This window comes from Brassica napus, chromosome C7 (genome assembly GCF_020379485.1).
Source record: "Brassica napus cultivar Da-Ae chromosome C7, Da-Ae, whole genome shotgun sequence".
Lineage (NCBI taxonomy): Eukaryota > Viridiplantae > Streptophyta > Magnoliopsida > Brassicales > Brassicaceae > Brassica > Brassica napus.
In genome coordinates this window covers 24,616,738-24,641,769 of record NC_063450.1, presented here as the reverse complement: position 1 = coordinate 24,641,769, position 25,032 = coordinate 24,616,738, and the positions used below count along the sequence as shown (strand labels likewise).

Here is a 25,032-nt window from a genome sequence, read left to right as displayed (position 1 = left end):
AGGATTTGGTGTGTGATAGAAAAAAGGACTTGTAGTAGAAGCAAAGATAATAAGAATTCATGAGGCTTTATTGCTACCATCTGTCTCCATTTGTCTATTCTAACTTTAAATATGTCATTTGTAGTTGTAGATGACGATATTAAACACGGGTTCTTGATGATTTTTGAACTCACACGTCACGATCCTTTTTAACACATACAAAGAAGATGAGATATTTTCTGAACTGCTCTCTTCTTGCTTCTCTTATCATTCACACATAGAGAAAGACTCATAAGATCCAAAGCTTATTGCTTCTGTGTCAGTAACAATGTTGTTGAAGTGTATTTAAAAATGGCAAAAAAGCTTAAGCAAAAAGCAATGGCTGTTCACTTGAAATGAAAATGTAAACCAGAAATGATTTGGTAGCAAGACTCGAGAATTGTGAGTGCATTTATTGAGAACCTTCATCTCCTACGGAACAAGGTTTAAGTAAGTGTGACTTTGAGTTCTTTTCTGTCTGCTCCAAATGACTGCACATGACAATGAAGAAAATTGCATAAATCTCTAGATTCTTCTTATATTACGGAACATGCAAAGAACTACAAAGCCACAAGGGTTAAAGACTGGGAAGTGTAGTACCTCAACTCCGCAGTCTTTGACGTACATGTTTGTGAATAGCTCAGATGGCTCTGGTACGGGGCTCTCCTGAAACAATTTTAACGAATAGGGATTTGTATAAATGCTTTTGATATATGAATAACAAAGACAAAGGTAGAAAGAGCCATGAGATTATATTACCTTGGCCTGAGCTACGGCGTCATCTACTTCTTTCCTCACTTCTTTCTCCATGTCCTTTTAAGTCAAGAGAGGATTGTCATTTGCATATGGAAATGATGATTATGTTTGTATGTGGAGGATGTGAAGGTGGAGAAAAAAGAGTACCTTGAGCTCTTTTTCTGTAGCTATGTCATGAGATAAGAGCAACTTCCGCACCCTTTCAATAGGATCACGCACCTAAAAGGTAACACCACCAATGAAAAATTTACATATTAAAATTTTCTGACGCTTTGGAGCAGTGTTCTTACAAATGAAACAAAGAACTAACCTGTCTCACGCCGGAGACTTCGTCACGTGTACGGTAGGTACTTCCTGGGTCAGACATAGAGTGACCGTGGTATCTGTAGGTGTCCATCTCAAGGACCTGCAAAGTTAATAGCGACGGTTTGTTGGGTCAAATCACTAGGTGCAGAATCGATTATAATATTCAAATATATGCTTATAGATGCGTTGCTAACAAATATGCTCAAAGAGTCATATTGTATTATGTTCCATTTCAGAGAAGCCAAGGACCGAAAACAAAGGAATCAAGAATTAAAGCTGTAAAACTTGTTGACAGATCAAAGCATTGAGAAAACTTACAATAGGTCCATTCTTGAGCGCATGCTCCTTGGCGAACTTGCACGCCTGTTTCACAGCCAGTGCATCCATACCATCCACCTACACAAAATGACAAGATACCCACTAGTTAGCTTCAAGGTCACACACACAACACACTCTCACCAATCAGGAAAACAAAGGATACAATACTATTGGTTAAAACTATAAAACACACTGGACAATAAAGATATAGACTTTGGTGACAATGTCATTGGTAGTTTACATAATCCAAACGCATAACAGATTCAAATATCACGTAAAGGTTCGTCCTTTCTCACACAAGCCAACCCCACATCAACATAAATGCTCAATAATGAACTAACAATAAAATTCAATGGAAGCAAAAACATTGCAAACACTCAAGATCATGACATTAAACGAATCAGTCTCACCTTCAATCCAGGAACATAGTCCCCACGCTTAAAATAAGCAGGAGACTTAGCAGACCTCCACGTAGCAGTCCCCATTCCATCTAACACCAAACCAAACTCAATCAATCAAAGACTCAAACTTTATCAAAAAACAAAAAAAAAAAGAGCTCACAGTGGTTATTCTCGCAAACGAGAATCGCAGGCAAATCCCAAAGAGCCGCAATATTCAAAGCCTCAAACAACTGCCCCTGGTTCGCCGCACCGTCACCATACAAAGTAAAAGTCACAAACTCCTCCTTGGAATACTTCTGAGCGAAAGCCAAACCACACCCCAACGGAATCTGAGCGCCAACGATCCCATGTCCGCCGTAGAAACACGCGTCCTTCTTGTAAAAATGCATCGACCCTCCTTTCCCGTTAGAGCATCCCCTCTTCCTCCCCATCAGCTCCGAGAACGCGTCCACCAGCTCCCCTCCGCGCCCCAGGAACGTGCAGTGGTCCCTGTACGACGTGATGATCGCGTCCTTCCTCGTGATCGCCGCCTCCATCCCCACGGCCAGAGCCTCCTGCCCGTCGTAGAGGTGGCAGAACCCGCGGATCAGTTTGGACTTGTAGAGCGAGTCCGCGGCGATCTCCATGCGCCTCATGCGAGCCATGTCGCGGAAGAAGGAGAGGATCTCCGCCGAGGAGGTCTCCACGGAGCGCGACGGCGCGTCGCAGAGGTGGGACTCGAAAGGGACGGCGGTTTCGATCGTGATGGGGGTTGTGTCTGTGGAGACGTGGCGGCGGATGGAGGAAGGTAGGGCGGCGGCGGTGGTTGACGGTCTGAGGAAACGGTTGGATCGTAGAGAGAGTCGTGATAGCGCCATCTTCCTCCGATTTGGTTTGGAACCTTTTTTTTTTTGTTAAAGATCGGAACTTTTATTTTTTTTTGGGTTGAAGTGAGGGGAAGTTATGTAAGAAGCGTTCCTCCTCTCTATGATAAAGTCAAAGCCTTTAATGGTCATTTCGACAAAACATAATAGAAAGTCAACTTTTTCCGTCAAGACAACAAAGAGACAAATTTATGTTGTGTTTGTTTTACTAGAAGAACTCAGTTTGGATCTATCTGGTGAAATCAACAAATGGGGAATTGCTACTTGTTTGGTGTTGTCTATGTTGAGTTGGTGAATGACCAAGTTTGTGTTGCTTTTGATATCAACGTCCAAGATTCTTACATGGTTGGTTACATACTGACTTGCATGTCTTTGGTTGAGATTCATACGACCCAAATCTCTTAACTCATTTTCAAAATCTCAACAAGCTTTTATTCATTATTCAAAGTTAGCTTTTCTCGAAGTGCATATATATTTTAATTTTCATTCTTTAAACATCTTACTCCAATCACATAGCAGAATTTTTTTGTTGTTGTTGTTGTTGTGAAACTAGACAACCAAATTATCTAATCAAACATTGACCTCAACTTCATTCTCAAAACTCGATGTACTATACCAACATGATAATATTAGAAATTGTTGAGTTCTCTTAAGATTTGAAATATCAGTTTTTGATTTTTTGGATTATTAGATTAAAGAGTTAACACGAATGATAAATAAAAAGTTGGATATATCAAATATCTTAGAACCTTATTTTTACTAAGCCTTAATGGTTAAATCCAAAACATGATTTGTTTATGAAGAAAGAACAGATTCGACTTAGAATAAATCTAAACCGAAGTCGGTTCAGATCCGAAATGAAAATGATGGATAGTAAAACCCTCTATCTAAGTTGGGGAGATCTCCAACCACTCTGGCAAGAATTTATTGAAACCCGAAATCAAGTCTTGATGTCCTTTAAATAGTTCCCTCACCTCCAGTATGCAATGAGCCCTATCAATCCTACAAATAAGGATTGTATTTGTAACTAATTAGTTTTAATAAAATTAGAGTGTTACCCCATCAAGGGTTAATTTTTTTTTTGCAGAAACTATGAATATACATACCTCCGAGCTTCAAAATTATTCATAATAGCAAGAAATTTGTCATATTTGTCATGATCGTTATGAAATTTATCCTGTACAGTCCTAAGATATGCATACGCATCATCTATATTTGCTTTCGGTTTACTTCCCTCTCCATCCATGGTTTGAAGTTGGTCGAAGCTTCATTTTACAAACAAAGAGAATAATTAAAAAAAAACATCTCCAAAGACTAAAACACATTTTAACTTTCTGGAAAGTAGCTTGACATCTTCGGGTGAAAAAAACTTTGCATTAAAGATCTTAATTCACAATTCCTATAATTACAAACTTACATGCATTGAAGATTGAACCAAATAGAGCACGACAACATGACAATATATATATATAATCAAATTTAAATTGCATTTTAATTTAATCCAAACGTTAACCCAAATCTAACTATATGATTTTTAGAGCCATTCATGTAACTATCATATCTCCGCGAAATATATAAATTTCATTGTTTAACATTTATATAGTACACTAGATATTAACTGGGTATGATCGAAATAGAATTGTAAAAAGTTTCTACGTAATTAGCGAATTAGAAAAAATATTATGAGTTCAAGCTTCACCTTTGTTGCACTAGCACATGAATAATCTTTGAGTTGTATGTCTTTATATACAGAAAACATTAATCTAATCAGTCCATTTGAAATTAATATCTTTGTAGAAATGAGTTATAAATATTAAATTGTATTTAATGAAGTAAACACATGTCAGTTGTAAATAAAATTTTACCCTAATTATGATTGAAACAAACTATGAAAAATTAATATCATATATATTTATATTTTATTGTATATTTAGCAAGCAGCAAATCAATCCTAATTATAATCTGCAAAAATTATTTAACCAAAGAGTCTAATTAACTTGCCTTTGTTATTTTTGTCAAATTTTACTTTTTTACATTGTGGCATTTATTTTTGCAATCCAAAAAATTTTTATATTTAGCTGATATCAATTGACAAACTGAGATAACAAGTGAAAACTATTAAAATCATAAAATCTCAAAAAACTAATTTAGATTTTTAGTATATATATATATATATATATAAGATTTTAACATGTTTGATATATATACCTAGTATATTTAATTTATGAAATTTATATAAAATTTTAATTAATATGATTGTTAATATATAGTACATTTTTGGACATATGTAGTAGATTTTTGTTCTCAAAAAGGCACACATATATATATATATAATATATATATCTAATATAGTAAATTTAGTATATAACATAATAATAACCATATATATAGTATCATAAATTTTATATTGTGTATAACATTTCAAATTAAATTAATATTAATATCTAATAATTATTTAATAACAATCACAGAATTATTTAATTATTTAGATATTTATAAATGTTATATAGTTATTCAAAATGTATAATTTTTTTTGAAAGATCTCGTAAAATTTTATTAGATTGCAATATTAGAAAAAATCTGTATAATTATGTTTTATTTATTTAAAAAAAATAAATATCTAGTTGAGTTATTTAAATAATTAAGGTTTTAAGTGACATATTAATAAGCATAGTTAATATAAATGTTCTAATTTTGGCAATATCACACGTTAACCAAATTTAGGTCTAAGTTGTGATTATGGTTTAATAGTATTGATAGATAACAGATATCTAAAAGTTAAAAAATACCATTAAAGATCATTAGATTCTTTTTCCGCGCTACGCGCGGATTACATGCTTCAAATTTATTAATTTACAAATTTTTTCACTATATTTACAATATTACTAATTGTTTATATAACATTTTTTAAAGTTGAAACTTAAAGCATCAAGAAAAAACTCAAAGATCATTAACGGCGAGCAACATTAGTGACAAATAAATATTGTAATTAAAATGTAAAATATAAAAGATTAAAATTAATCTAAATAATATTAATCCCAATAATAATAATTTTAACATTTCATTTGTGAAAAAACTTAAAGCATCATTTTAAAATACAGAGAGATAGTATATATCAACAATATTAGGGACATAAGTCCCACATCGGGTATTGAAAGAGATCATTAGTAATATATAAGATAGATGGGTCACTCCTCTTATTACCAATTGATTTTAGGTTGGAAGCTCATCTAGCTTAATATGGTATCAGAGCCCGATCCAAACAATCCAACCCGATCCATTATCGATCCAGGCCAAAGTCGACCCATCGATCCTTGCCCAAACATTCCGAGATTGACGCTCAAAAAGCCATCATTTCGAGATGGCGTATTAGGGACATAAGTCTCACATCGGATATTGGAAGAGATCATTAGTAATATATAAGATAGATGGGTCACTCCTCTTATTACCAATTGGTTTCATGTTGAAAGCACATCTAGCTTAATAAACAAGCTTATACAACTTTGAATACTTATCTAAAAATTAATGAGTTAACTTATTTGTTAGATTGCTTGACATAATATAAGTTCATTTATCTGTTGAGAAAGACGAAACAATCATAAAAAGGTTGCTCACATGTCAGCAACTAGATCAATCACGAACTTGTGTCTGACACATGCATATACACAAATACACTGTAATTACTTTTTGTCAAATACACAAAACTCACAGTGTACTATTATCCCGACACATATTATTGCCCGGAGACAAACCATTATTCTACTTGGATTCTCTACGTATTCTGTGTCTAGGATCCCAGAAAAGCTGGCTCCCATAGTTACTATTTGTTCACTGACCATATAACTTATGGGAATTCCTCAACTCAGCTCCTCGGAAAACTTTATTTGTGGAGAAAACGAAGATGCAAATCATAAGTAGATGAGACCCTAGAGATAATATATGGTGCATTTCTTACGGTAAGAAGTGTCTCTTTGCCGTGGGGGATAACAAAATCATCAAAGTCTTGTTTTCAATCGGTTGACTCAACTTTCAAGTGCTTTAAATTGTAATTCTTTTGTAGGTCAAAGTGGGCGCTAAAAAAAATATTTTGAGTGATTATATATATGTACCTCATTTAAAAATCTATTCAGTAGCTGTTCTTTTTGCTTTCAATGAAGCTAAAGGTAGCAACATAAAGCAGTGCCAAAGCGGGAGCTCAATCAAGATGAAAAATTAATTTTAAGCCCGAGATTATGACTCAAGAGAAGGAGGGTGGTGACAGAACTATCGTATACTTACGTCGAAGACTACAACATTGGGATATATGTATATGTCGTGTATACAAATCCCATCGAATCTTCTTTCCCGGCTGAGGATCTACCTCTGCTTCTCTAAGAGATTTGCTATTGTTGATGTAGTGATCACAATCTACATTCATAAGATAAGGAGCATTAGATAGAAACCCCGAGATTTGCGGAAAGAATTCAAATAATATAATCAAGGATTACGCATAATCATTTACTAAAAGATTCATGGCTCCAACATTTTATGATGGTCAACTCTGGGTCTCTTCTCATGGGAAGACAAACCAGCCTAGGCAGCTTGTGATTTTATACATCGCAAACACCATTGTTTCAAAGGAGAAAACATGAAAATAAACAGATAACTCTGGGAGTAATGTGTACACTCAGCACATATAACAAAAATGAAACAGTTAACGTCTCTGAGAATCTCACCTAGATCAGGACAGATGATCACAAATATTATTACCAGGCCAGGGAGTGCATTTGTGCCTAGTCAAGACTTCTTCAGACACTTTCTGTGCAGTCGCAACTAAGCATTGATGTTAACCTTGAATTCTTCATAATCTCTCTGTGTCCAGGATTAGAAAATGAAGTTATGTATAAAGGAGCTAGGATATAAACCTTCATGGTTCATCGTTCCCCAAACTCAAATGGCTGCAAAAGAAAGCGAAACTACCAAATCAGATTATGTGGTTTTAGTTTAAAAATATAAAAAGAGAATGAGTCCGTTTAACCACAAATCAAATTCTCACTGTCATTACCTCTATACCGTGAGTAAAGCGTTTAACCTCAATCAGATTCTAGCCGCCGTACGATTAGCTCTACTGTGGCTCGTCTCAAATGTACAAACCCATTGGTGAGAAAAAAGAAAGGCATCGATTTATATATTGAGAAGGGGAGAAGACGAAGAGAGCTTGGAGTCCGGAGATGATGTTGTTACTCAATACTCACTTTTAATTGGGCAGCAATATCTAGCAAAAAAAGTGGAATGTGGAAGATAGAAAGTTTTGTAACAGACTGGTTTTGATTTTTCCACGCGGCAAGAAATATAGCGGAAGAGTGTAAATAATTGATAACATGGCTCTCTGTAAGTGTTAAACCAGAAGAGTGGGATAGACAAACAGATTTGGCATCCTTGTAGATATTAGGGCTATGGAAGTATTACGATTGGGCCGAATATCTGGAAGGGCTGGGATGCTTTCGTGGCCTAATAGCTTGAGTATTAAGAAATGACCGTGATGACGTGGTGGTTTAATTGGTTGAGAATATTTTGTCCTATGTGGACAGCTTTAGGATCCTCTAAATTAGTTCTTTTTATATAGTAGTGATGTATTTCTGGTTCGAGTTTTGTATACCAAATCTAAACCGACAACTAAACTTGGTCTACTAGTGCCAAAATAAAGCATCAAATGCACTGCACATCACTTTCATGCAGGGTCAGCTGGAAGAAGGTTGAGATTTCCTTGCAGCTCCACATGACTAATCTGAAGAAGTCTCAACTTCTTCATCAGTACAAAATGCTCTACAGAAATGGTGATTACAGAACTCTCATCCTCTGATGTAAATTACAAATATACTCATCATGTAACTAAACGCAGAGCTTATGCCATCTGCACTTGGCTGCCTTACAAACTTCTTTTTGAAGTCTAGTACAATTCCTCGGATGGATGTTGTTTCCTGTCATCCCCATGACAGGAAAAACAATATCATGAGCAATTGAGCATAGAAGTCAAATACAAATGATGTTATTGCAGTAGATAGAATAAAAACCTTCATGTTGTTCAGCAATGTCATGATTTCACCACGGTCCCATAGTCTACTTCGCATTCCAGGACCTTCTCCGCTTTCTTCAAGCACCATCTGCGTTCCCATGTCTCTAATCTGATCATGCATCCATAGAGTATTGTCTGACAAGAACTTAAAAAGAGACTTCTGTCTGAGGACACGTAGAGCAGCCTCAGCGTTTAACCCACATCCTTTCAGTACATCAACAACTTCTTCTTTTGTTATCTCCATTTTAAGAAAGAGACATGTACGCAATGTTTAGGAACACTTTCTTCTCTTCGTCGTCTAAAGATTCAAAACTCAGCTTCAAAATAATCCTTAAGATTGTCTGGTTGGATCTTTTCCAGCTTCACTAGTTGAGTTTGCCACTCCCATTAATTCATTTCCTCCTTGTCATACAAAAGAGATCCAGACACTTGGCAATAGTCCTGTTATCTGGACCATTTTCTCTGACAACTTTAATATACTCATTGGTTGTTTCTCTTTGCGTAGTGAATGATAACTAAACAGCTTCAGTGACCTCATACTTTTTGGTTCGCAGAGAGTCTATTAAGAATCTCCTCATCTCTGGTAGTGATTCTATAAGACTTCCTTCACCATACCATCTTCTTTCACTGACAAGCACATCAACCTGGTATTTACTATATCAACATCGACTAAAACCGCAAGAATCTTCTTCTCATTAACATCTTCTATCTCAGGCGCCGAACGGAACAGTTCAGTAATGAAAGTTTTTTGTAGGTTGACTAAACCATCTTGTCCTGATGACTTTTCTCTAATGTTTGAGATGAAAACACGTTGTTCCTCGAAGTTTTCGATGATCTTGTTAGTTTTTACAGAAACGTTTTGCAAGTGTAGTCTTCCCAATACCACTTATACCGTTAATTAAGCCCCAGGATTTAAACTTAAGAACTGGGTTTAAGGTCGACCAGGTTCATCTCTGATCAAAGCCTCATTTTAACTTGTTGCGTCTTTGGTCTTTAAGATAATATTTTATCAACTATTTTTATATTTGGTAAAGCATTATAAGATCAGAAGTTTGATCAGACAACACACACATACCTATTGTTCTGTGGTAACTTTGCTTATTATTACATTATATCATAAGTCTAATTATTACATTAGACTATAAACGAAAGTACATAGGTTTGAATTCTTGGAGGAGGTATCAAGTTTGATCATCTGCATTATAATATTTTAACTTCATTTAAGAAGTCTCTTAACAATTGTAGTCAGAATCTTCTCACAACAAAGTCATGACTATAAGTTCCTTGATAAGGACCATAAAGAAAAAAAAAGTCTATAAGACTAGAAGATGATTAACTCTCCTGAAATAGGTCCACCTCTTGAAGAAGCTTCTCAAGCTTCCTTGCATTCTCTTCCTTAATGTGTGCAGGAACCTTCTCTTCATACCAACTCACACCCATACTCTTCTCCAACTTCTCCTTTTGGTTTTGTATCTCTTCAATCTTCTTTCTCATTTTCTCACGTTCAGCTTCTGGGTCTATAGCTGCTCCATCCACTTTGAGATACACTTTGAGGTTCTCGTTCACCGTCTCAACAACAGCTGATCCAGCTTGAGATGCTCTGTCTTCTCCCTTCAAGATAACCTCAAAGGACGAGAGACTTGCAAGAGTTCTGATCTCCAGCTCATGAGACTGCATAATCTCCAGAGTTCTTATATTTCCACAGAGAGCAAACGCATGTAACTTCTCATTCCTCTGTCTCTCCATAGACTCAGCAGCTCTCAGTCTCCTAATAGTCTTCACAGTCGCCATAACCATCTCCATTTCAGCTTCCACCTTCTCGTCTGTCCACTCTTCTATGGGAGACGGGTACTCACATATCATGATAGAAGCCTCCCGTTCACAGCCCTTCGGTGAAGGCAACCTTTGCCACAGCTCTTCCGTAACAAAAGGCATAAACGGATGCAGAAGTCTCAAGCCAGTCTCTAGACACACCCATAGAGTATCTTGTGCATGCGTCCTGTCTAAATTTTCACCAGAAAAGCAAGGCTTGATTGCTTCAATGAACACATCACAAAACTGATACTGCCACCAAGAGTAAACCGTATTGCCTGCATCAGCTAACTCAAAAGCATTCAATGAATCCACAGTCTTTGTCACTGCCTTGTTCAACACGGAAAGAATCCATTTACAGCTGAAAGGCATGGTTTCAGGGCATAGAGTTTTCACAGGAGGTGTATAATTATCTCCAAGCTTCATCATTGCAAACCTAACAGCATTCCACAGCTTGTTACACCACTGGCGATAACAAACAACTCGTTGGACATCCATGTTAATGTTATAAGACTGAGCAGTGTAAGAAACCAAAGCAAACCGAAGAGCATCAGCTCCACACTCAGGGATACCATTAGGAAAATCCTTCACTTGTCCCTCCTTGGCAATAACCAGTTCCTTGGGATCCAAGTTACCTTTCCCTAACCTAGTCTGAAGACCAGCAAGAGACTCACCGTTAATGACTTCAAGCGGATCAATGCCATTTCCAAGAGCCTTTGACATCTTGCGTCCATGTGCATCACGCACCATGGGATGCAAATAAACTTTACTAAAAGGAACAACCCCATCACTCAGTTTCGTAGACAACATAACCATGAGCCACCCAGAAGAAAAGAATGTCAAGCCCTGTCTCAAGAACAGAACCTGGATAGAAAGCTTTGAGTTCCTCTGTCTGGTCTGGCCATCCGAAAGCAGATAAAGGAAACAGCCCTGAAGAGAACCATGTATCAAGCACATCAGGGTCTTGAGAGAGATCCAACACCTTCTTCCCAGCAAATTTAACTGCGGCTTCTTCTCTAGCTTCTTCCTCGGTTCTAGCAACAACCCAATGGTCAATATAAGTACCAAACTTCTTAAGCTGGTCTTCTTCTAGAGTTGCATACCAAGCAGGGATCCTATGACCCCATAGAATCTGCCTAGAGATGCACCAGTCATGCATGTTCTCTAACCATCTCCTCCAATCTGCTGAGTACTGCTTTGGTATAATCTCGAGCTTACCGTCACCAGCAGCTTCAAGCACTTCCTTACCCATTGTGCTGCATCTCACATACCACTGAGGCTTTAACATAGGCTCAACAACATCATTACTCCTTGAGCAAATACCAATCCTCATGTCCTTATCTTCCACAACTCTCAACAGTCCTTTGCTATGCAGAGCTTCCACAACAGCTTCACGAGCCAAATACCGTTGCATTCCTTCGAATTCACACCCACCGTTCTTATTGATCTTACCATCATTGGTGAAGATGTTTATAGCCTCCAGATGGTGGAGCTTCCCGAGCTCGTACTCCTTTTCTTCATGTGCTGGAGTGATCTTAACACAACCAGTACCAAGCTCCGGGTCAACGAAGTCTGCATCGCAGACAATCGGTAGCTTCCTTCCATTGAATGGATGCACAGCAAACTTACCATGGGGATGCTTGTATCTTGCATCATCAGGATGAACAGCAATGGCGGTGTCGCCGAGCATCGTCTCTACTCTAGTAGTGGAGACAACAACTTCTCCTCCTGATCCGTCCTCGAGAGGATAAGCAAATGAAGTCATCAAACCAAACTCTACAGGCTTCTCATAGCCAGGAACGTTCTTTAACGTTCTTCCTTTGACCTAGCTGTTCTTGCGAAACAGTCCCAGTTAACAAGGTGATCACCTCTGTAGATAACACCTTCCTTGTGCAGCCTCACAAAGGCTTCGACCACAGCCTTTGATCTCTCCTCGTCCATTGTGAAACACTCGCGAGACCAGTCAAGAGACGACCCCAAACGCCTCAGCTGTGTCTTTATCGTGCCGCTGTACTTGTGTGTCCACTTCCAGGCTACTTTCAAAAACTCCTCGCGACCAATGTCGTGGCTGGTCTTCCCTGTCTCACGCATTAGATCCTTGTCGACCACGTCCTGTGTAGCGATGCCTGCGTGGTCGAAACCAGGAAGCCACAGTGCGTTGTAGCCAGACATTCTTTTATAACGGATGAGTGTGTCTTGGACCGCACATGTTAGAGCGTGACCGATGTGTAAGACTCCTGTAACGTTGGGAGGAGGAAGAAGAATCACAAACTTTGGTTTGGTGCTCTTTGCGTCGGCTTTGAAGAACTCGGATCTCTCCCACCATTCATACCATCTGTTGAACAGAGTTATTACAAATCATCTAATAAACTGGTAAATATAATTAGGGTTTTAGGAAAAAAAATTAGGGTTTTAGGGAGAGGACTTACGATGTCTCTACAGCAGAAGGGTTGTACTGCTTGGCCATCTGTGAAGACAGCCTTTTCTTCTCATCAGGAGGAGTGTCTGAAGGAATCTCTTCGTCTTTGTTGATCTTCTTGTCGGTTACTGGTTTGGGTTTTGCCGACTTCACTTGGGCGACCTTTGCTTTCTCAGAAGCCTTTTGCCTCTTCATCTCTTTCTCTTTAGCCTTCTCTTCTTTCTTCAGTTTCCTCTCCATCTCCGTTGCAGTCTTCTTCTCAGCTTCAGCCATGATAGAATTTGTTTTGTGTGAAGGAGACTGGAGAGGGAGAAAGAACATACAGTATATGTATATCAAAGAATATAGTAAAATGAAAAATATAAATTGTTATCTATTGGGTATATATACAGTACGCAAAAAGAGAGCCAAAATAATGGAAGGGCAAATCTCCAAAATAGCACATTTCTAAGTTTATATCACAAAAATAGCACTCAAAAATTAAAATGACCAAAATAGCATTTTATCTTTTGAAAATTTTAATTTTTTTATTTTTCAAAATTTGAAATCTTATCCCCAAAACCTCATTTCTCAATTCTAAATCCTAAACCCTAAACTCTAAACCCTAAACCCTAAACCCTAAACTATAAACCCTAAACCCTAAACTCTAAACCCTAAACTCTAAATCCTAAACCCTAAACTCTAAACCCTAAACCCTAAACTCTAAATTCTAAACCCCATCCTTTAACTCTAAACCCTAAGTTTGTGACTTTTGATAAAACATTAAGTGCTATTTTTGTGACTTTTGACCATGAATGCTAGTTTAGAAACAAAAACTTGATTTAGTGTTATTTTTGTCTTTTTCTCAAAATGAAAAGTAGAAATTGTTATTTATTGGGAATATGGAATATATAATCAATTATGTAAAGAAACGTTAACAAGCTTTTGGCAAGTTCATATTTTCTCTTATGCTCTAAATGATTTTTTTTAACCTATAGATTTTTTTTTCCTTTTTTGTTGTTAAGAGCAAAATATTTAGAGCATTTGTATATTGGCTTTATAAATTTATGAGTAAAATATCAAGGTTTTTTTTTAAAAAAACTTACAACTAAAATCCTAAAACATAAAAATCTATAGCCACACCAAAAGAAATCTACAAACTTAATTTACAGCAAAAATAAATACAAATAAAAGTACAACTCCTTCCAATCATGCTCTGCCATGACAAAAGAAAAAGAAATGGAAAATATGGAAAATTCATTGTGTTTTGAGGATGTAATAAGCTTTTGACTTCCTGTGAATTGAACTATCTACGTTCAGACAAGACAATACACAAAAGTTACTATTTGAAGCCCCAAACTGGAGTTTAGTATGTGTTTTGTGTTCTGAAACACTTTTTGTTTCCCGGCTACTAGTAAGTGTCTTCTATTTACACTATAAAACAATATGCACACACCAATACCAAAGGATTTCACACATAAAAGTTATTTATCATTAAGAAGCAGAGTTAGAAATAAGAAGATTCTTCCAGTTTCTTAGCTCTCTCTCCTGCTCTCTCAGCCTCTGCATTGCCTTCCATGGCATAACTCTTCTCCTGCCACCAGAAACACTACATGGGTTTTCTCCTCACCCAAAAAAAAAAACACATTCACACATGACAAAAGTAAGTATCATGTTATGTTTACCAGTAAACGCCACGTGAAGGGAACACCATCTCTGACCTTTATCCTCTCTCTGATCACTTCTTTGGCTGCACATATCAGACCCAAGAGAGTTTATTGTTATACTAAACAAGCCAAATATTTAATGCAACTGATTTCAAGAATCTATAACAAGCTGCACCAGTGGAGGGTTGGCATGTCTTTAGCAGTAGCTGGCACCACATTTCGTTGAAAACATCTATTTGTTCATCTGATGCCCCAATGATCTGTTATTAACCATCAAACAGTCTTAAAAAGAAAAGAGAATCCATGGTTTTTTGATCCAATAGAGTTTTAGAGTTACCTTGTAACCAATGGCGTCAAAATCTGAACCAAGTAGTTCTAGAGCTTGTATGTAGTTACCCTGTGCGTATTCATACACAGCTTCTCCAAGCTGATGTGAAAGCAAAACAAGACTAACATCAAGGAGGTGTTAAAACGGAAAAGACAGTCAAAGACAAGGAAACAAACCTGAACCCCTTTCTGCATCACATGTTGTTTCTTCTTGTTCATCTTTGATACTCTGCAAGAACAAACACAGGTTCACAACAAATCTGGTATCAATTAGAAACTGTAGAAGAGAAGAGATTCGCACTAACCGGAACTTCAGACCCTCGAGTAACTCATGAGCTCTTGATGTTTCTCCAACTTTCGCCAATGCCCAAACTATCAATATATCAAGATGCCACTCCAAATACCAGTTTGCCTGAAATGTTAAAGCACACAAGTGGCAGAGAAACCAAATTCAATATATCATCAGAAGAACACATATCGTGCCACTAGTGCATGGCTTACCTGATCAGTCAAACGAGCTGCAAGGAGTTTGAGACGTTCTTCAAACGAACCATCAAGAGCATCTCTTACATCCAAACGCAGTAGCAAACCAAGAGCATTGAGATAAACCTAAAGAGAGTTGCATACAGTTGAATACTTGATAGAAGAATCAAAATCATAAATTTACAAAATAGAAAAGAGGATTACTTCAGGAGGAACAGCGTCTTCTTTCTCCAACTCCTTCCAGATGTAAGCATCATAAATCTCCTCGACTTTACTCATCGGTGACCCTCCTTCCAAGTAACAGAGAGCAACATGCCACCAATTGTGCGTATACCTAAACAGTTTTTTATACATGTTCCAGATCATAAGAGAAAAGCTTTGATAATATGTTAAAGAGCCTTAAACGCTTTACATGAAGGATGAGCAAGAAGGCCAAGACTCTGAGACTCCTTTCATGAACTCCACTGCTTCTTTAAATCGACATTCATGATGAAGAACATGGCACAGCTGCAACAACAACAAAAAAACATAAGCACCACATGGAAACTGAAGAAAGAAGATGCAAGTGCTCAGTTTCAAAATTTGTTTGAGACACTCACACAGTGATGTGCCCAGGCGTCTTCTTTGTTTATCTCATAGCCTTTCCTTGAAGCTGCCGCAGCTTCTTCCATTCGACCAAGTTCTAACAATGGGAACGCGAGTATCCCGTGTACGTAACTTTCTTCTTGATTTACAGGTAGAACCTATAAAATATCAAGCGGATGAAACAATACCCTTAAGACAGTGAATCATTCAGTGCGCGATGAGAGGTGAAGTACCTGGTGAACAAGACCCAAGAAGGGACCAGGCTGACCCATGTAGAAACTCAAAATCTGAGCTCTCTTCAGAGAGACCAAATCCTTTGGGAATCTTTTAAGTAGCTGCAAACACACAGTTTATATTCAAACAAGTGTCAGTTGATATGCAATGGAAGTGAGAATCCAACCTCGGTGTGCATTTCATAAGCCAAGTCATCATCCATGTCCACGGAGATCAGGTAACTAACAGCCTCGAAAACCGCTTTCTCATAAGGTGTAGATTGTTCCTGTAAAATAGAACGAATTATACCTCCAAACCGTAGGTAGAATCAGAAGTACAAAGACTCACAAGATTGGATGACGCAGCTTCAAGATAGGACTTAGCTCTGGAATGATCAGATGAGGAAAGGTAGTGAGCAGCTAAAATGTTTCCCAAGACACAATCTTTGTCGTGGAGTGGAGCTTCAAGAATCACTTTCCTATTCCTCCCATAGCTGAGAACCTGAAACACGATCAATAATACAAAGACCGAAACTTTAAAAAGCATAAGCCAAAGAAACAAAAAGCAGAAGCTACCCACAAGATCGTAGCTAAAACCCATCAAATTCAGATACACTATGAGTCATAAAAGCAGAAACTCAAAAATAGTCATGAAACAGAGCGCAGATTAGCATTTTGTAACGAAAGAGTGATTATCGAAGAGGAAACCTGATGAAAATAGGAGTCGATTGCGTCGATGCAATCATCGGAAGAGGCGTTAACCTCGTAACCCCACCGGACACATCTCAGTTTCTTCTCCATTTCAAACCGAGAAAACAGAGCTTCTTCTGGCTGAAAGTTCGCCGCTTTTCTACGCGAACAGTTTTGTCTTTCTTGTGGGTTTGAAGATGTTTTGAGAGAGAGACGGTCGAAACTTGAAGGAGACAGCGAGATTTGTATTTTCCTTGGCGTCATCAATCATTCAAGACTTCAAGTTAAATAACACGGTTGTTCCCTTTTGGTTCCTTCTCGCCTTTTGGATAAACAAATTATCCGTTTACACTCCTCTCTACAGGTGGGATTCTAAAACCGAACCAGACATTAAACCGGTTCAATTTACCGATCATTGAAGACCAGGATTCTTGATTTCTTTATTCCAGAGCACATTGTTTTTTAATACATACATCATCTTCATACATGCGATCGTAAAGTTCTCAAACTCGGAATCAGACTTTAAAATCTATAACTATAAAGTTGAAGTATCTGTCTTTTTAGGCTGTTCACGTCCAGAGCTCTCTGGAGAGGGAGGGTTTGTTGCCACGTGGCAATTCCAATTTTTTACCTTATTCAAAATCTAATTGCTTATGGATCTGGGTTATTATACTTTTCTTGGCCCAAACCAAATCTAAATATCTTTTCACCGTATTGCTAAAAAAAGACCATTTCACCGTCTTCTGCTACCGTTCTCTTAAAAACCTTTTTTTTTTGTAACTCCTAAGATCCAAATTTATGGTTTCGTTACTCTCATCTCCACTTCAATATCATTCTCAGTTTAAGTTTCTGTTCCAATTCTTTTTTTGAAGGAGGTTCGATTTCTCAACAAACTGAAGCTAACAATAATGGAGATTTCCCAATTGTACCTTTCCAACTTGAAGACCGGTCGTTTTAAGGACGTGGTGGTGACACGTCTTCTTCGATTCTGGGGAGTCGGTACTTTGAAGAAAGGAGGCGAGCTTATGGGGGAGGGTGGACATGGTATTGCTTAAGAAAGTACTGATAATCTGAATTTATTTTATGAAAAAACTTGATTTGACAAACACATGATTCGGTAGGGGTGGGCGTAAGGAGGATATTTGTTTTTTTACATATACTTCATATTTGGTTTGCCTTGAACTAGTAATTAATGAATTTTCCGACTTGTATTATCAGAAACGAGTACTTGTTATTTCGAGTACTTATCCAAAAATATATTAATTGCAAGTTACTTGTCTTGTTCGATTATTTGATATTTACAAGTATTTATTAATTATTTGGATATATTTTCAAATTTCTAAAAATTACTTAATAGATAATATTTTACGAGTGAAATTTTTGAAAGTTTGTTTTATTTACTCGACTTGTTAAAAAACATGAGAGTTATTTTAAATAAAATATTTTCACCTATATAAAAAAAAAGATGGAATTCGATAAGAAAATATTGTTTACTTCTTACAACAAAGAAATATTTGTTTAGGACTTTAGTTTTTATAGTTTAGTTATCATTTTTTTGTCGTAAAACAAGTAACGAGTAATATCAAGGCGAGTCGTAACTTTTTTTGTGATACTTGTTACTTGTCTTGTACTTGCAAGTGCCAAAACTCATCGACTTGATACTTGACTTGGAAACGACGAGTACTTGAAAAAATGAGGCGAGTACAGGTCAAGTAGCGGGTATAAGACAAGTAACGAGTATTCTTGCCCAACCCTATGATTCGGTCTGCTCGGTCTGCCTAAAATCTCCATTGTTTTCATTTGCAGTCGACGTTAATACAAAGTACTATCACCGCACCTCGGCTCTACACTTTTAAAAATCTACTCAGTGAAGGCGCTGTCTACGAGCTTAGTATTTTCTATATTGCTAGAAGCAATAACCACTTCAAACTGTGCGCCTCTCCTGTCTCTATTCGATTTACCGAGCATTCCAGCTTTGTCGAGGTTGTCGACCCTGCGGAAATAATCAGGTTTTGCAATTATGAGCAGCTAAGGGCTCTCACTGACACCAACATAGATTTGTCCGGTATGTGGTTAATCTTCATCTTTCAATTATCCACTTCCATTATACTACCTCGGTTTCGGATGTATGTTAAAATTATGTACATTTCAGATATTTTGGTCAGGATAGGAGTATAAACACCATCTACAATGACGAAAACGAGTCGATACAGCGTGTTATGATCACTATCCAGCTGGACAGTTTCGTAGCCGTCCCCTACACAAGCACCATTAAGTTTCAAGTTTTTAAAGTTTTATTTAACTTGATAGATGTTTCTTACTGATAAACCTCATCAACCTCTGCAGGTCAACCACTGTGTGTCAATGTGTTTGATAGGTTGCATGACAAGTTAGTCCTCTTGGTTGTGGAGACAAAGGTCATGATTGCAACCAACATAAATCCCAAATTATTGTGCATGTCATTTATTCGTCAAAGCCACATTAAGGACACACTTCTACTTTTATCATGAAAGCCAAACCACTCAGTGTTTCTTAAAAGAGTCAGTTATTTCTTCCTATAATTAGTTACTATTTCACGATTACTACGGCGTTAGTTCCCACATTAAACATACAAATGCAGGCTCTGTAGAGTAGAGAGTGATTCCTCTGGTATATCTTCCAAATATGGTGGAGTTTCTTATATAGCACCACCCAAGTGATGATATGGCTGTAGCTGTTAAACTTTCTATGGTCCCAAATCCAGTGGTGAAAAGCATTTGTTCGGATCACACAAACGGGCCAGATGATGTTCCAATTATTAAAGGATGTCCAGCCAGCACCGACCCAGAGCCTGCACATACTGATTCAGTCATGACCTCCACCGAGACTCCAGTTGATGATGAAAAGGCCCCCAGTTCAAAGTAAGCTCGCAAATACTGATCACTCCAACTATGGAGACTTGGAATTTGCAAAGTACAGTTCCATTGTTTGTTTCAAAGTTTTATGTTTTCCTTCAATAATGCTGTAATCCACATACTTTTACTTGGCACCAAAATGTTTTTATGTACTTTATCTTTTATTTGGTACAATGCCATTTAAATAGTTGAGTTTGTTATGAGCATTATTTAATTTAAATTATTTTTAAATTATCGACGTCATCTACGGCACTAAACCTAACAAAGTAATCCCCTGAATTTTTTGGGTACACCTCATTTAGGTTATGTATATTTAAGGTTTTGAGCTGTGTAAACCTTCGCATTAGCTGTAATTATTTTAGTGGCTTAACCACTTCAGATTGGTAAGATAAGTTATGTCAGTGTTTATGCGTAGTAAAAATTTAATCTTTTATTGGTTACCAAACCTAAAATTAGAGAAAATTAAAATTTATAGAAAACCACAATAAAAATAGTTAGGGAAACAAAAACAGCATATAAACCAAAAAAAATAATAACTACAAATAGATAATATAATCCAAAACATAAATTTCAAGAATATATGGTTTAATTTCATAAAAGAAGATAATATAATAATTCATTCGCAATGTACTTTTTACAAGTTTCATTAAAAGCAGGACAAACAAAAATAAAATTAAAAACAGTTAGCCTGATCGATTTTTATTTTAAATCATGAAATTCAAGTTAAGTGAAATTAATAAGATATTGATACAAAATCATAATGAAAATTTAATAGTTAATCAAAACAAGATTTTAAAAAATTATAGTTAGAAAAACAAAATGGAACAAGAGATATACTTTTATGATATAAACAAGAGATTTTGGAATATTCTATCTAAATAAACGGATAATTATTTTTTAAAATTATGTCATGATTTCCAAAAAAATTTAAACCTAAATCCACAACTGCTATAAAAATAAAAGTATGGAGTTATACAACTTAAACAAGGGATATCATATAAATAAAATATATATTAATCATAGTATTAGAAAATAAATAATTTTTTCGCACAAAGCACGGACCAACCACTAGATAGGAAGGTATTATTGGTTCAATGGATCAACAAATCCTTTAACAACTTATTAGACAACAAATCCTTTAACAACTTATTAGACAACAAAGCATACAAACCCGGCGCACAGCGTCGGAATGCCCCTAGTTTTAAAATAAAAGAATAAATATCCGTACCCAAAAAAAGCTTTGAATTCGGATACAAAAAACAAAGGGTTTATTTGTGGAATACTCCTAGAACCTAAGACCATCATTAACCCCAGTCTCTTAACTGTAGTTCTTAACTTCGGGTAAAAGACGGTTCTTAACTTTTTTTAGATTTTAACTAAGAAAAGTTAAGAACCGTCTCTTAAATAAAGAGATATAAGAGTTGTCTCTTAACTGAAAAATGTAAAAAAAAAATGTCAAATCATAAGTTAAGAACCTCCGGCTAAGAGACCGGGGTTAATCATCCCCTTAGGGTTTAACAACTCATTGTTATACTCCCTATGTTTAATATTAAGTGTCAATATCAGATTCTCAATAACAGCTAAACAAAAAGAACAAAAAGATCTATATTCTCAATATCAGATTTACATTGTTATACTCCCTTTTTTTTAGCAACTCCTTGTTATACTCCCTATGTTTCATATTAAGTGTCACTTTAGATTTATGCACACAAATTAAAAAAATATTTAATTTTGCATATTTTCTTTATAAAAATATCATTACTCATACACCTAACCATATTTCAACCAATAGAAAAATAAACTAGAAAATAAAGTTAATAAATTATGCATTGAAATGCTAAAACCACACTTATTTTGCAACAAATTTTTTTCTCTACAACGACACTTAATATGAAACGGAAGGAGTAATAATTAATATTTATAGCAAATAAACAAAATAAAGTTGAATTGACAATGTCATAGTAAGGCAGATGGATAATCCAATGATTATAAGTAATTTAGTATGATTTTCAACATACAAAATAGTTTTTCCTTTAGAGCATCTGCAAAAAAGACTTTCTATTATAGAGTTTTGTAAACTCTATATTTGAAGTTTCAAGGTATTCTTTTCAAAAAAAAAAACTTCAAATTTAACTTTAAAATTATTTATAATTTACACTATGATCTTTATATTTCTCATAATTAATATAAATCCATAAAAGTTTTGTAGATAACTAGCACATATATAAAAATATTATAGTAATATTAATTAATAAAATCTTACACTAAAATATAAAACTATAAATAGAAATACATAATTAAATATTAAACTAGAAGCAAAATACCAGATTATTATATAAAATTATTTTATTAATGCTCTATTTTCGGTTATACAAAAATTTTTTGGACAATATTTTAGAAGTTTCCAGAGAAAATTTACTAGACTATTAGTGCTGTTATAATATTTAAATTTGTATAATAATTATGTCTTCATGTATATATCTTCTTAAAAATTTTTTATTAAGTTTCTTTTGTAATATTCTTGTTGTCTAATTCTATTTTTAAAATATTATAAATCTTATTTTGATTTTTTAAAATACTTTTATGAGTTAAATTTTAATTTTATAAAAATAAATTTGAAATATTTAAAATATACAAAAGTTTTAAAGATTAAAATTATGAATGAGAAAATACTTAAGAATCATAAATGTGATGTATAATTAATTATAAGGATCAAGATGCAAATAAAAAGATGAAATTTCAAATTTAGAGTTTTGAGTAGTCTAAATTTGAAGTTTTGAAATTCTTTTTTGAAGAGCAAAAAACTCTATATTTGAAGTTATAGAGTTTCTTTTGAAGATGATCTTATACTTCATGTACCGAATTTATTCTGTGTGCAATTAATTCCAAACTAATTTTAATAAAACAAAGTGTTAAAAAAAATCTCGTTATGTAAAAGAATGTAGAAATAAATACCAAAGTGGCATGTGTTTTATTATAGTTTTGGCAAATACAGAGAAAACTTCAAAAAAAAATCTCAAAGACAACAAGCATCATTCATACATTATTTCATATTCAACACATTGCTTATAGAAGAAGCATATCACTCAACATTAAACTTCTTCTTTGCGAATGCAACGAACTCTTCGGGGGTAGGCATGTAAGGCTTAACAGCTTCATGAGCCCTAAACTTCTGGGCCCATTGGATCAGTCCAGGTGTTGTTTCTTGCCGGAGAAACTTGACGCCGGAAAACGCCTCGATCACAGACACTGGACCCAAAAGAGTCCCACATGCAAGGTCGAGGAAGCCTATGTTTTCTCCTCCGAAGAACCCTAACCCTTTGCTGCTCTTCTGAAACGCCTCTTCAAGTATCGCCAAATTCTCCATCAGCTTTCCAGCTGCCGCCATTCTCCCTTCGTCGTCTTTTGCTCCGCCCACCGCTTCTAACGATCCAAAGATCTGTTTCATACACACACATACGTTAAGCTCTTTCACTACATAGCCTACTTTCTCATGTTTAGTTTGGTTTAACCAGGTTTTCAGTCGATGAATACCAACAATGTTCAACAAACTGTTAGGTAAGCGTTTTATAACGATTAGTGCCTAGGCCTAGTGTATAACTGTATTATAACGATTAGTGCCTAGGCTAGGATTAGTAACTAAACGTTATAATCTTTTTACAACGATTAGTGCCTAGGCCTAGTATATATATGGATTTTAAAAAACATAGTTTTGCTTATATATATCGACTTTTAGAACACTGAAACCAAATACCGAACAGATTAACCAGTAAACCGGATCTCAAACCAAACAGATCTACATTTGAGTATCAAGATCTAAGCTTTAGTTCAACTTCAAAAATATAAAAGTTTCAATTTTGGCAAGCAAAACAGAGCATCTGTAATATCAATCCACTAAGAGATCCATGGAGTTTAATCTAGTTTTGTACCTTTTCATCGATGAAGATAGCCCAGAACCGAGCATTGGCACGTTCGACCGGGTGAGAAGGAAGGATGGAAGGACCGGAGGACCAAGCTTCATCAATGTACTGAACGATGTTGAGTGACTCACAGATGGAAACATCGCCATGGATGAGAACAGGGACTTTCTTGAAGATGGGGTTGGACTTGAGAAGGAGTTCGCTCTTCGACCTGAGAACATCAGGTTCGTCCAAGTACTCGTACTTGACAGACTTCAAGTGTAGAGCCGCTCGAGCCCTGATGGAAAAAGGGCTCGCCCAAGAACCTATGAGCTTCACTGTATCGTTCTGAGCCATCTCTTTTGTTTTCTTATGGTGTTTATTGATCTGAAGTGTGATTTCACTTTTGGGGTGAGTGTGTGTATATAGTAGAGAAGTTGTTAAACTTGAGAGAGGGGAAATAATAAAGAATGGAATTAGGGTCGTGTTCCTCGTTGCACGTCACATGGCCGGTGCGTCAAATGTGGTGTTCTTATTAAATTATTTGATTTTTCTATGCCTGACCTACCAACAAATAGTAATGCCTTTAATGTTTTGATATTATATTTTAGTCACGTAGGATTGGAATTAGGACTAGGAGTTGAATATTATTGACCAATACAAGTATACAACAAATATTTATTGTGGCTAAGCAAGCTCTCTACAACCAAGGTTTCTTTAAAAATCAAATTCACTCATGCATGATTAATTGCATATAGTAAAACCAATCTCATTATGTAGATTTAAACCAAGGATATAGCCTAAGCAAACAAGAATAGTTATCAGCCACAAGTCTGCCCTGAATGTAGCTACAAAACATGGAAGAGGTCATTTTCTGTCATTAAGTCGCATTCATTACATAGATGATCAATTAATGTGGTGATTAAGACAACATGTATGAGCATCCGACTTTAATCATGTGATGCGATGCTAAATGCTTATTTCTATAATTCTATCTGACATGGCTTGCTAAATCAGCTACTCAGTTTGGTAACGATCTTAAAAAAGAAAATGCTTGAACTCTGCTTGAACTCTGCTTGGTGCATCCTTTCCCACAGTAATTAGCATTCAGCATATTGATCAGTGACATATGCTTGCTTATAAATTATAGTCACCACCAAAAGATTTTAAAATCATAAGTTTCCAAAACATTGTTGGCCAATCTTATCTAGGAACAGGACAAATCAAAGAACTGTTCTCTTTAACTTTCTTGTGAGTATACATATCCCTTAAGTCCCCATGCTACAGTTACCAAAAGATCTGGACATGCAGACAATTGTTTAGTATCTTGACAAAATAAAGTTCACAT

At 35.9% G+C, this 25,032-nt stretch overlaps 4 protein-coding genes, 1 long non-coding RNA gene and 1 pseudogene across 9 annotated transcripts; 1 reads left to right on the top strand and 5 right to left on the bottom strand.

The window, feature by feature from the left end:
• Positions 1 to 214: 214 nt before the first annotated feature.
• Positions 215 to 2,752, bottom strand: LOC106371042 (pyruvate dehydrogenase E1 component subunit alpha-2, mitochondrial). Its single transcript, XM_013811061.3, has 8 exons — positions 1,960 to 2,752; positions 1,809 to 1,888; positions 1,399 to 1,476; positions 1,085 to 1,180; positions 922 to 993; positions 778 to 831; positions 619 to 684; positions 215 to 509 (listed from the first exon to the last, which is right to left on the bottom strand). The coding sequence occupies exons 1-8, from the start codon at positions 2,654 to 2,656 to the stop codon at positions 465 to 467; spliced, it is 1,188 nt and encodes a 395-aa protein (XP_013666515.1). The 5' UTR covers positions 2,657 to 2,752; the 3' UTR covers positions 215 to 464.
• Positions 2,753 to 3,328: 576 nt separating this feature from the next.
• LOC106369435 (paired amphipathic helix protein Sin3-like 3) lies at positions 3,329 to 4,687 on the bottom strand. Its single transcript, XM_013809593.3, has 2 exons — positions 3,769 to 4,687; positions 3,329 to 3,664 (listed from the first exon to the last, which is right to left on the bottom strand). Exons 1-2 carry the CDS (start codon positions 3,906 to 3,908, stop codon positions 3,550 to 3,552), a joined length of 255 nt encoding a protein of 84 aa, XP_013665047.2. The 5' UTR covers positions 3,909 to 4,687; the 3' UTR covers positions 3,329 to 3,549.
• A 1,910-nt stretch (positions 4,688 to 6,597) lies between these two features.
• Positions 6,598 to 13,465, bottom strand: LOC106369434 (annotated as a pseudogene).
• A 791-nt stretch (positions 13,466 to 14,256) lies between these two features.
• On the bottom strand, positions 14,257 to 17,258 carry LOC106371039 (tetratricopeptide repeat protein 38). 2 transcript variants are annotated; one of them, XM_013811060.3, is made up of 14 exons: positions 16,910 to 17,258; positions 16,551 to 16,703; positions 16,390 to 16,488; positions 16,223 to 16,324; positions 16,004 to 16,147; positions 15,817 to 15,911; positions 15,609 to 15,738; positions 15,423 to 15,530; positions 15,227 to 15,333; positions 15,099 to 15,150; positions 14,932 to 15,021; positions 14,770 to 14,854; positions 14,613 to 14,677; positions 14,257 to 14,521 (listed from the first exon to the last, which is right to left on the bottom strand). In XM_013811060.3, exons 1-14 carry the CDS (start codon positions 17,153 to 17,155, stop codon positions 14,435 to 14,437), a joined length of 1,563 nt encoding a protein of 520 aa, XP_013666514.2. In that variant the 5' UTR covers positions 17,156 to 17,258; the 3' UTR covers positions 14,257 to 14,434. The 2 variants fall into 2 exon arrangements, with proteins under 2 accessions (XP_013666514.2, XP_013666513.2); XM_013811059.3 differs by having other exon boundaries at positions 14,257 to 14,536; positions 16,910 to 17,233.
• A 32-nt stretch (positions 17,259 to 17,290) lies between these two features.
• LOC106371040 lies at positions 17,291 to 19,991 on the top strand. 4 transcript variants are annotated; one of them, XR_001274425.3, is made up of 5 exons: positions 17,291 to 17,935; positions 18,530 to 18,621; positions 18,698 to 18,956; positions 19,044 to 19,431; positions 19,512 to 19,991. It is a non-coding gene; the product is annotated as an uncharacterized LOC106371040 (long non-coding RNA). The 4 variants fall into 4 exon arrangements; XR_002660177.2 differs by having other exon boundaries at positions 17,292 to 17,935; positions 18,530 to 18,610; XR_001274428.3 differs by lacking the exon at positions 18,530 to 18,621 and having other exon boundaries at positions 17,294 to 17,950.
• Positions 19,992 to 22,727: 2,736 nt separating this feature from the next.
• Positions 22,728 to 24,193, bottom strand: LOC106371038 (glutathione S-transferase U13-like). The gene is made up of 2 exons (XM_013811058.3): positions 23,715 to 24,193; positions 22,728 to 23,224 (listed from the first exon to the last, which is right to left on the bottom strand). The coding sequence occupies exons 1-2, from the start codon at positions 24,039 to 24,041 to the stop codon at positions 22,868 to 22,870; spliced, it is 684 nt and encodes a 227-aa protein (XP_013666512.1). The 5' UTR covers positions 24,042 to 24,193; the 3' UTR covers positions 22,728 to 22,867.
• Between the last annotated feature and the right edge of the window lie 839 nt (positions 24,194 to 25,032).

Bases quoted from the DNA above. Each gene is read 5' to 3' on its own strand.
- LOC106371042 (XM_013811061.3), bottom strand. From the start codon at position 2,656: ATGGCGCTATCACGACTCTCTCTACGATCCAACCGTTTCCTCAGACCG. The intron at 1,889-1,959 runs GTGAGCTCTTTT...GTTTGGTGTTAG, and splicing joins CGTTTGCGAGAATAACCACT to ATGGAATGGGGACTGCTACG. The intron at 1,477-1,808 runs GTGAGACTGATT...CATTTTGTGTAG, and splicing joins ACTATGTTCCTGGATTGAAG to GTGGATGGTATGGATGCACT.
- LOC106371039 (XM_013811059.3), bottom strand. From the start codon at position 17,155: ATGACGCCAAGGAAAATACAAATCTCGCTGTCTCCTTCAAGTTTCGAC. The intron at 14,855-14,931 runs GTAACTCTAAAA...GGTTAATAACAG, and splicing joins TTGACGCCATTGGTTACAAG to ATCATTGGGGCATCAGATGA. The intron at 14,537-14,612 runs GTAAACATAACA...AAACCCATGTAG, and splicing joins CCTTCACGTGGCGTTTACTG to TGTTTCTGGTGGCAGGAGAA.
- LOC106369435 (XM_013809593.3), bottom strand. From the start codon at position 3,908: ATGGATGGAGAGGGAAGTAAACCGAAAGCAAATATAGATGATGCGTAT. The intron at 3,665-3,768 runs GTATGTATATTC...CCTTATTTGTAG, and splicing joins AATAATTTTGAAGCTCGGAG to GATTGATAGGGCTCATTGCA.
- LOC106371038 (XM_013811058.3), bottom strand. From the start codon at position 24,041: ATGGCTCAGAACGATACAGTGAAGCTCATAGGTTCTTGGGCGAGCCCT. The intron at 23,225-23,714 runs GTACAAAACTAG...TGTATGAAACAG, and splicing joins CTATCTTCATCGATGAAAAG to ATCTTTGGATCGTTAGAAGC.